This window comes from Bos indicus, chromosome 5, assembly GCF_029378745.1.
Source record: "Bos indicus isolate NIAB-ARS_2022 breed Sahiwal x Tharparkar chromosome 5, NIAB-ARS_B.indTharparkar_mat_pri_1.0, whole genome shotgun sequence".
In the NCBI taxonomy this organism is placed as follows: domain Eukaryota; kingdom Metazoa; phylum Chordata; class Mammalia; order Artiodactyla; family Bovidae; genus Bos; species Bos indicus.
In genome coordinates this window covers 56,830,617-56,841,507 of record NC_091764.1, presented here as the reverse complement: position 1 = coordinate 56,841,507, position 10,891 = coordinate 56,830,617, and the positions used below count along the sequence as shown (strand labels likewise).

The 10,891-nt window shown below is 47.8% G+C and overlaps 1 protein-coding gene across 2 annotated transcripts in view; it reads right to left on the bottom strand.

Moving 5' to 3' along the window:
- NACA (nascent polypeptide associated complex subunit alpha) overlaps positions 1 to 10,891 on the bottom strand; it is an 11,085-nt gene extending 194 nt beyond the window's left edge. The window contains exons 1-7 of one of the 2 annotated variants that reach the window (XM_019961002.2): positions 10,752 to 10,891; positions 9,830 to 9,901; positions 1,630 to 1,715; positions 1,366 to 1,443; positions 987 to 1,133; positions 457 to 585; positions 120 to 242 (exon numbers count right to left, since the gene is read on the bottom strand). In XM_019961002.2, coding sequence (XP_019816561.1) covers positions 120 to 242; positions 457 to 585; positions 987 to 1,133; positions 1,366 to 1,443; positions 1,630 to 1,715; positions 9,830 to 9,899 — 633 coding nt within the window. In that variant the 5' untranslated portion in view covers positions 9,900 to 9,901; positions 10,752 to 10,891. Of the gene's footprint in view, positions 1 to 119; positions 243 to 456; positions 586 to 986; positions 1,134 to 1,365; positions 1,444 to 1,629; positions 1,716 to 2,824; positions 7,439 to 9,829; positions 9,924 to 10,751 lie in introns of those variants that run through there. The other variant, XM_019960999.2, reaches the window with a different exon arrangement.

Genomic DNA, 10,891 nt, shown 5'->3' with positions numbered 1-10,891 from the left:
AGAAAACTCAGAACAGGTTCTGGAAAGAGGCTTCTTAATTGGCTGATATTAAGCACAAAAACTAGTCACCCACAATTGGTCAGGGCAGCGGGAGTCAAAGAATAAGCTTGGATACTTACCATAATAGCATTTACAATATCATTACTGTTGTTCTTCAGGGCTCTGACTGCCTTTGCTCTCGACACATTTGCTTGTGACATGACCAATTCTATGTCCTTAACTTCCACACCTGTTTCGTCAACCTAAGATAAGGAAAAAATACTTAATAAACTAAAGGCAAGAACAACTTCAAGAGTTGTCAGGCATCTCCTGAATCTACAGACAGTACTTAACATTAAGTCAAAAGCTACTTAACTCATGGAGTTCAAGAGCCTAAAACCATGTAGAACACACTCATCAATACAAACATGGTATTATCTTGAAAGGATTTAAGGCACAAAAGGTTTCCTTATATACCTCTTCCTCTTCACTCTCCTCTTGTACAGTTGGAGTCTGTGTGTTTTCTTGGATGTTTGAGACAGCTTCACCTTGAACTTTGAATTTCTCAGCAGCTGCTAACTGTGCTTGCTGAGATAAATCCTCAATCTATAGGACAGAAAGTACAGATTCAAATGAGTAGATCAATTGCAGTAAATCAACAAAATGGTATCTTTCCCAAACTCTCACTCTGAATCTAACTTAAATCTAAATTACATTAACTTACCACCTAGCTTTAAATGGCTTGATCTCACTCAGATTATACTGATATCTCCCTGTAGACAAAGAAATAGCTTATGTCTAAAGCAGTGGTCCTCCACTGGAGGGTGATTTTGTCCCCCAGGGGACATCTGTCAAAAGCCTGGAGATTTTGTTGGTTATCACAACTGCAAGTGATACTGCTTAATGGATAGCCCTTCTACAACAAAGAATTATTTGATCCAAAATGTCAACAGCATTGAGGTTGAGAAATCCTGGTCTACAGTAATTCTCAAGAAAACTTTCCTTACCTTGGCTTCCCCAAAAACAATGTAGGTATCTGAAGCTGGGCTCTTGTACACATCTGGTTTTGTGATGACAAAAAGGATATTCTTAGATTTCCGGATAGTGACTCTAGTAACCCCTGTAACCTGTCGAAGACCCAGTTTGGACATAGCCTAAAGAATAAAAAAGAACAGTTGTCAACTTCTTTAGAAGCAGCTTCAGGAAATAAACTCAACAAAACTACATTCTAAGCAAAGACTTTCTGTGGGCAAAGAAAAGTTTATACAGGAATATATCATTGATTCCCAGGCTTCCTGCCACTACCCTGAGTTCCACTACAGACTCCCCCTTTCCAAAGTTGCTTCATCAGAACCTTTAACTCTTGTTTATAACTTCAATTCTTACCTTCCGTGCCTTCTTTTCACTCCGGCTCTGTTTTGCTTTACTGACTGGTTCTTCATCGATTTCAGCTGCTGCTGCCAGCTAAGAAAATCAAATAGCTATGAGTAAACTGGAATGTAAAACCTGGATACCAAAATCCCCATGTGGTTTTCCCTTTACACAAGTTCACAGCTCCAAACGCATAAGCCAGCTTTCTCTGATTAACACTGGTTCACCAATGTTTCTCTGACCCAAGTACTTACATTGGTAAGTTAAGATAATACCCACCTGAGCTTGTTGTGTGGTTGCCTGTGTAGAATCCTGTTCCTCAAGCTCTGGGACTGATTCATCACTATCAGATTCTGTTCCAGACCCTAAAATAACAAATAACTTTTACATTTTATAGCAAAGATTACAAGAGGCACCTCACCATGGCTTGCCCAGACCAAAAGTCACTGGTTTATACAGTATGATAGCCTGTAACTTAGTCAAAAACTAGTGTGTACACATCCATTAAAGACCCAGCCCCAGAAACACTAGACACAGCTGAGCATTTTATATAACTGTTACTTTTTCTTCAAGTTCTTCACTTCTCGGCACAGGCAAATACCAATGATTTATGCAATGCCAAATTCTACCCAATAGCCCATCCATCTTAGAAAGGTTCTGGTAGGCAAGGTGCCTCCAGGTATACTTCAGTGAAGACCGTTAAGATGACATTGTGGAGGCGGTCTTGAGGGGAGGGACACTTTCCCCTCATCCTTTAAACTGGGTTGGGGGAGGCCAGAAGCAGTTGTGTACACATTTAGCTTTATTTTCAAACTGCTAACCCTAGCAATTTGATCTAATCAACACGACCCAAATAGTCTCAAAATGCTGATCTATAGTTCTAATAGTCACTTCTAGATAATTGTCCTATGACCTCATCCATTTCTTCCAAATGTAACTCATATATTTAAATTTCCCTCAATTCAAAGGCCAAGCATCAATGGACTACTGAGGGTAAAAGCATACACCTCCATCATTCTCAGGCTAGGAAAAATAATAGGTCTTGGAGGAAGAGTCCCTGGGCACTGGTTATTACTAAGTTTAAGATATGAAGAAATTCAAGCAGTTCTACATTTCCCAATATTTTAGCAAATCCCAGGCCCAGGGACAAGGTTAGTGATGTGGTAGAGATTAGAGCAAATTAAAGGTCTAGAAGGTCTTGGTTTTCAGTGTCAGATCAGGTAGGTAAGGAAGATGATGGACCCAGAGTTAGTCTGGACCACATTACACAAGATAATAAACACATAATGGACTATCTGAGGCGAAAACCAAGATTCTGTCTCACATGCCTAGAGTTTCTGCATTTAAACTTATTCTATGCCCAAACACAAACAGGTATACTGGAAAAAGCGGCGCATCCTATGGTTAGTATTGGTGGGTAGCCCGGGAGGGTTGTGGGCAACACACCATGCACACGGCAAACCAAGGCAAATACCCTTATTGTTCTTCAGAACAGGCTGCTTGGCAGAGGGGGTTGGGGCAGGGATCCCAGCAGGTTTGGGGGTGGGCATGTTGACGAGGACCGGCTGGAAAGGCACTCCCCCCGAGATTGGTTCCGGGGGAATCAGAGGCGGCAGCTCATCCTCATCAGCAGGGGCTGAGGGCTTACAGGGTGATTCCAGCACCAGCCCAGGTGAGGACGGCAGAAATTGCTGTTTAGGAAGCAGAGGGGGAACTGGGGAGGAAGCAAGAGGCAGAGAGACTGACGGGGTAGGTGCTGGAGAGACAGACACTAATCCAGCTTTAGGAAGGCTCTTCTCTGGGGCAGCTGTTGCTGAAGGGGTAGATGTCTCTGACTCAGAAGGAGGAGGCAAGGGGCCCTCTGGGGAATGGAAAGAATCTTTGCCCTTTAAGGGAGAGACAGGGAGGGCTTTTGGAGAAGAACCTTTCTGAGTAGAGACTGTCAATAGAGGAGCTGGAGCCACTGCAGGAAGGGGTCCTTTAGTACCATTCTGAGATGAGGGATCTGGGCACACAGGTGGTGAAATAGAACTATTCTTGGCTGGTGGACCTTTCTGAGTGGGAGTTGTGATGACTGGTGCACTTTCTGGAGCTGAACCATCAAGCACTGCTTTGAAAGCTGTGGGGCCTTTCTTTATTGGGGGCCCTTTAGATGCCTGAGGGGCAGTGGACCCCAAGGGACATGTGACTGAAACTGGGGAAGTAGGGGCCTCTTTGGGAGAGAGAGGAATCACAGTTGGGGGAGCGGGAGCCTCTTTGGAGGATGAGGTTGCTGGGGCCCCTTTGGGGACTGGGGCCTTTTTTGGAGAGGGAGGAATTACAGCTGAGGGAGTGGGCACCCCTTTGGGGACTGGGGTTCCTGTTGCTTTTTTGGTGGAAGGAGTCACGGCTGGGGAAGTAGGGACTTCTTTGGTGTTTGGAGTTGCTGAGGCTCTTTTGGCAGCCAGAGTCCCTTTGGAGGAGGGAGGAGCCACAGCTAAAGGAGTGGGAGTTTCTTTGAGTGATGCTGCTGCTGAGGCCTCTTTGGGGGAAACAGGAGCCACAGATGGGGGAGCAGGGTCTCCTGTGAGAGGTGGGGTTGCCAGACCCCTTTTGGGGGGAGAAGTCACAGCAGAGGGAGTGGGGGTTCCTTTGGGTGATGGAGTTGCTGGGCCCTTTTTTGGAGATGGAGGAGTTACACCTGGGGGAGTGAAATCCCCCTTTGGAGGTGGGCTAGCCGGGGCTTTTTTGGGAGATGGAGCAGTCACAGGTGGAGGAGTGGAGTCTCCCTTTGGAGGCGGGCTAGCTGGGGCTTTTTTGGGAGATGGAGTTGCTGGGCTCCCTTTGGGGGAGGGAGCAGTCACAGGTGGAGGAGTGGAGTTTCCCTTTGGAGGTGGGCTAGCCGGGGCTTTTTTGGGAGATGGAGCAGTCACAGGTGGAGGAGTGGAGTCTCCCTTTGGAGGTGGGCTAGCTGGGGCTTTTTTGGGAGATGGAGTTGCTGGGCTCCCTTTGGGGGAGGGAGCAGTCACAGGTGGAGGAGTGGAGTCTCCCTTTGGAGGTGGGCTAGCTGGGGCTTTTTTGGGAGATAGAGTTGCTGGGCTCCCTTTGGGGGAGGGAGCAGTCACAGGTGGAGGAGTGGAGTCTCCCTTTGGAGGTGGGCTAGCTGGGGCTTTTTTGGGAGATGGAGTTGCTGAGCTCCCTTTGGGGGAGGGAGCAGTCACAGGTGGAGGAGTGGAGTCTCCCTTTGGAGGCGGGCTAGCCGGAGCTCTTTTGGGAGATGGAGTTGCTGGGCTCCCTTTGGGGGAAGGAGGAGTCACAGGTGGGGGAGTGGAGTCTCCCTTTGGAGGTGGGCTAGCCGGAGCTCTTTTGGGAGATGGAGTTGCTGGGCTCTCTTTGGGGGAGGGAGCAGTCACAGGTGGAGGAGTGGAGTCTCCCTTTGGAGGTGGGCTAGCTGGGGCTTTTTTGGGAGATGGAGTTGCTGAGCCCCTTTTGGGGGAGGGAGGAGACACAGGTGGGGGAGTGGAGTCTCCCTTGGGAGATGGGGTAGCTGAGGCTCTTTTGGGGGCCTGAGGCCCTTTGAGGGAGGGAGGAGTCAGAGCTGAGGGAGAAGAAGTCTCTTTGGGAGGTGGGATTGCTGGGCTCTCTTTGGGGGAAGAATGAGTCACAGCTACGGGAGTGGTTGAAGGTGGGTTAACTGGGGTTCTTTTGGAAGAGGGAAGAGCCATAGCTGGGAAAGTGGGAGCCTCTCTGGGAGGTGGGGTGGCTGGGGTTTGCTTTTGGGAAGGAGTTGCTGGGGCTCCTTTTGGGGAGGAAGGGGTCACAGCAGGAAGGGGAGTCTCTTTAGGTAATGTGGTTGCTGAGCTCCCTTTGGGGGAAGGAGGAGTCATAGCTAGGGGAGTGGGAGCCTCTTTGGGGGAAGGAGTTGCTGGGGCTCCTTTGGGGGTGGAAGGGGTCACAGCTAGAGGAGTAAGGGTCTCTTTAGGGGATGGGGATGCTGGCCCCTCCTTGGGGGAAGGAGCCATAGGCGGGGGAACAGGAGCCTCTCTGGAGGATGGGGGAGTAGGGGAATGCTTCTCGGCTAGTGATCCTTTAGAGACATGAAAAGGAAGATCCGCCTCTGGAAAAGAAGCTTCAACTGGAGAAATAATGAACGAAAGATTTCCAGCAGGAGTATCAGGGATAGCAGGTACACTTTTAGAAGCAGAAGGGGCAAGAGTTAAGGGAGCAGTAGCTGAACCCTTCTTGGTTGGAATTCTTTTAGGCTGAGGAGACACAGTAGTCCCTAAAGGAGATGGGGAGTCAGCTAGGTACATTCCTTTGGAAGATGCAGTAATAGAAGCACCAGAGTCCTCAGTTGGGTACCCTTCAGGAGCAGAAGCCATAGGTGCCAATGGTGAGGTTTGAGAAATGCCATGAACTTTCTTTTCACCCTGAGGAGCACCAGTTGGAGGCAGAGGGGTAGAAGACTCAGACTTGGGAATTTCAGGGACCTGTGCCATAGGAGCTAGAGAAGCAGAAGCATTCTGGGAAGATAAAGTCACTACTGGAGCCATAGGGCAACTTTCAGAGGTTGGAGGCATCAAAGGTGAAGTATTAAGAGTGGAAGGACTGGCTGCAGTTGAAGGAGTGGAAGGACCTTTGGCAGTTGTAGGAGCCACTCCATCAATGGCAGCACTTTCCAAAGGAAATGCAGCTACAGTTGGGGTAGTGAAAGAACTTTTGAGAAGCAGATTAGTTGGGTCTGGGCTTGTGTAAGAACCTGTCTTGATTACAGAGATTGGGGAGTTAACACTCAAAGAAGAGGGAGTAGTACTGGCTGGCTTCACTACAGGGAGAGGCTCTGGGTAGCTTTTTGTTGCTAGGGTGGCTTCAGGAGAAAGAGCTATCTCTGGAGAAGATGATGTACTTTGGGGAGAGGGGGCATCTTTAGGTGCTGCCAGGGCTGCTGTACTAGGAAAATCTTTGAGAATGAGAGAGGCTGTAGGAGATAATGGACAAGAGGCAACTATATTTGAGGAGGCTAGGTCAGTGACAGCAGAGATGCCTTTGTCAGCAGACATAGCCAGAGAGGAAGTTGGAGTCCCCCCTGGAAAAGCAGTCACAGCAGTAGGAACCACCTCATTTCTGGAAGGAAGGGGAGGAATTACAGATCTCTGAGAAGTGTAAGAGGCATCTGCAGAAGAATGATCTACAAAAATAGTATCTTCTATGGGATCTGACAGAATATTAGAACTTGAAGTTTGGACAGGAGAACTCTGATGTAAAGGTGTAAGATGAGAGTCCAGAGAAGTGAGGAGAACTGGAGGGGACTCAGCAGCCACAGCAAAAGACTGAGTTGAAAGAGATGAAGCAGTGGGTGGGCTAGGCGGTCCCTTTAGGCTGAGGCTTACAGGGTTTTGTGGAGCAGTCAGAGCTGAGGAAACAGAGACACCTTTGACTTGAGGGGAAGGGATGGCTGGGGGAGTGGCGGGTGTTATCTGAGAACATGAGGCTAGTTCAGACTGAATAGAGGCCAAAGGAGTTACAAGATGGGAAGGGATAGCACTGACTATACTTGGAGGGTTGGGGGTACCCTTTGGATTAGGAATTACTTGAGAGGGAACTTGACTAGGAGAGGGCTTTGGTTCTGAGAGAGCAACTGGAGCTGACGGAGATGTCACTGACCCCGACTCAATTACGGCAGCTGATGGAGGTGAACTAAGAGCATTAGGGGGATAGTCAGAGCTCTTCTGAACTGAGTGGGGAGCCAAGGCCACCAGAGCCAAGGGAGCTGAAGAGGAATGAGCACCTTTCAGAGTTGGAGTTATCATGGGAGAGGCCAGAGCTAAGGCAGCTGGGGAGATGGGAGGCCCTATTAGGTTTGGTAAGAAAATGGGGGTGTCAGTGGGAGGGGCAGCTCCCAAAGGCAGGGCTGTCCCATGGGGTGACTGGAGAAAAGGAGCTTCAAAAGAGGTTGAGGCAATGGTAGAGGGAGAAAGGAATGGGGAAGGCTGGTCAGGGGTTGCCAGAGGGCATTGTTGGGAGGCCAGGGAACAAGGAGGGGTAGGTGTAGGTTTAGGCTGCCCTAAAGCAGCAGTGACACTCAAGGATGAAGACACAGGAGGCACAGCTGGAAAAGAAAAGCAAAAAAAAAAAAAAAAGGTGGGGAGTGAAGGAGGAAAGGGAAGGAAAAAAACAAGTGAGTTATACAGCCCAACTTAGTACAACAGGCCTCACACAAGAAACACTGGAATTTTAAATCTGAGAATGAAAGTCACCACGCAGGATTAGACAAAGGTGACAAGCAACAGCAATCTTCCCTAAACATACTTCAGTGGTCAAGTAGAATACATCATTCTTCTCCTTTCCCAAATCTACTAAAATAAGTAAACCCCTTTAGGGTGAAGAACAGTCTAAGACCAGCCTATTAGTCTCCAAATGGGGAGCACAGGCCCAGGAATAAGTTGGCAACAGTAGGCTTCCTACCCTTTCCCAGTTGTGCCCTTCTCTTCCCTCCTCAAAGGAACCCTAAGACTTTCTCACAGACCATGGAATCACCAATAGCAAGTTCTACTCTATCCACCCAAGGGGCATGAACTGAAACAAATGTTGAAAACTGGAACAAGGAAGCTAATGAGTGGCAATAATGATGGAGAATCAGAGCTGAATGAGAAACACAGGTCTCTTAATGCTCAGGCTTCAGAATACTCAATATTAAATACTAAGTCACTGAGCTTCCCTATACTTCATTTTACTCACCCAAATCAAACAAACAAAAAACCAACCACAAAAGCATGGCCTCTACAGTCTCTAAGCAGTGTTAGCTCTTCAGACATCAATCTGGATGAATTAGACCACGAGTAACAGAGCTTAGTCACAAGGGTAGGAACTGTATTATGAAACTGTAATCCAACTGGTCAAACCAGACTGTGGTTCTATTTTGAAAGTAGGGAATTCAAGTGGAGAGAATACACTGGGTCCTCACCCCTTAATCTGGACGAGTATGCCATTGTGCCAAAACAGGCACTACTTAGCATCACACTGAAGCTATGCAAAAGATTCTAAATGACTGCTCAACACCTAGAAGGGAGTATTAGTATTATTTTTTTAAAAAGCGTAGAGCATCCAAATTCACAGATCACTCAATCAAGAGTATCCCACTACAAAGGTAGGCTCAAACCAGTCTTTCCTGGAAACTTGGTAGCTCAAAGTCTTTATGACTACAGTGCAAACGCTCTCAAACATATTAATCAGAATTTGAAACTTAGAATGTTTTCTTCTCACTGAACCTCAAAACTCCAGTATAAGGCCCAAATTACTCGCTTTAGACACACCATAACGTATTTCCTGAGTCAGTTTCTATACTAACTCTAATAATTATTTATAGTTATGTATTAAAAAAACAAAAACAAAAAAACCCCGAGTATTCACCACAGGCACTTAATCTAACCTACAGTGCAATCTCAAAATACTCAGGTATAAGTTTAACAGCTGTGAGGACTGCTTCAGAAGCAAACAGCATTAATTTTGAAGCCTGATTCAGATTATTCAAAATTCATCTGAATTTCAGTCCCCACACTTGTAAAATCAAGTTGAGACTCTCTAAAACTACAGAATCTTCAGAAACCAGTCCTTTATTTTGTAACCTTCCTTAAGTCCCAGTAGTTCAAGGATTTCATATAGCTCATTCCCCAACTCAGAGGCCCCCTCCTTTTTCTTTTCAAGCAGCTGTATTAATCCGTTCAGCTGCTAAATCAGACAGGTGGGGAGGGAGAACCTTAATGCTTTCAACTATTTTAATTCCAGGAGATAGAAACTGCCCTTAAGTGACAGGTGGAGTTAAAAAAAAAAAGAATTACCATGGGGGCGGGGAGAGGTGAGAATGGAGGTCATAGCCTGAAGATTCCCTTCATTTACTTCTGCACAACTGAACAGCAAGAAGACTACCATAAAAGTTTTTTCACTACCCCCCTCAGATTTTGTAGCGATGTATTTTAAACAGAATTCAAACCTTGCATTTACACTACGTTCTACACTCATTATTTCAAAGCTAAAGAGCAGTCAAAAGAAGGCTCTAATTCAATCCTGGGTTCCAGATAAGCTGTTGATGAAGGCATTGTTCCAGGACACTAGAAACATCTCAGCACCAATCCACAAAACAAGTTAACCAATCTAGGAGGGCCCCAGGGCCCAGGAGAACACATGTACCAACCAGCACACATCTCATCCAGGCATGTGATGACAGCACAATGCCAAGCACTGCCATCTAAAACCTTGATGCAATTTGCTGGCTGGAACTTCACAAAAGCTCAGGTCTCCTTGGCCTGCCAGTGTGTCACCTATTTCCAATAGGTAAGTTACTATTATGGACTCTCCTCCCTGGTACAGCTACAGCCCCATCTTTAATGAGAACCAATACTAAAAAACAGAAGTATAGTCTATTTGTCATTTAACCCACCATATGTTTTTAGGGGCAATTTTACAATCTTAATTAAGGGCAAGGGGTCCAGGGGGAACCTACCTGTCTCAGCCTGGGGCTGTGGCAACTCCTGCTCTGTAGCAGGGACGGTGTCTGTGGCTTCACCGGGCATTTCTGAAGGGAATAAAAAGGAGGCCTGAATTGACTCGGATCCATTCTGCTGCCCAATCCAGAGTCACGCTTAAAACTGCTGAGGGCTGTTAAATACCGTAAGGGTGTGTGGGACAACCCTCCCCAAAGTAGCTGGAATAGGTGAAAAACACGACGTAACCCTCACATTTTTGATCAAGAGAATCACCTTTTTATCGCTCCTCTTCACTCCGCGGAGAGCGGATTTCCCAGTGCCCAGGGATTCGTTTTATTCCACACTCCAAATCCCACACAGAAGCAATTATCACTGCGTTCTCAACCCGAGGGAGAGGATCCCGGTCTGGCTCCTGAGCACGGGATGGGAGACTTCAGACGCTACCTTGAAACGCCGCGCCCCCTCTCCCCCACGCGCTTTCTGGGCGAGGACCTCCAGGACCCTCGTTTGCTGATTTCCCGGACCCAGAAGGGGAAAGAGAGTGTCTTAAGTCCCAACATTGGCTTGTCACAATAAGGGTGTGTGTGTGTATACGCGCGCGGGCGGGGAGGTGGTTGTTCCAAAGCTGTGACCCCTTAACATCCTCTGGGGTCTGGTGAAGCCGGTTCCAACAGCAGACGCAGCCCACTTCCATCCCCAACGGCTCCCATCTCCCTAGCCCTGGACTCTCTGGCCTTTCTGCCCTATTCTTGCCAGGACATCAAGAGCAGACCCCATTTTGTCCGGAGGCCCCAAGGCCACACTGCCCAGGGTTGAATAGGAACCCCGTGACCCCATAAAACCTCTAATTCTCCTTAGCTCTTACTCTGCGCGGCGCCTCAGGCCGCAAGAAAGGCGGATGGCTACGGATAAAAAGTAGCGGCGAAGACAAGCACTTACTGTGCGGGGAACGCGGAACCAAGATGGCGGCAGAAAGAGAGCGAGCGAGCGAGCGAGAGCGTGACCCACGCCTGTTGCAGAACGAAGCCTGGCGGAGGGGGCGGGACCAGGATCTAATTCCGGGTCAGGAGCTGCTTACA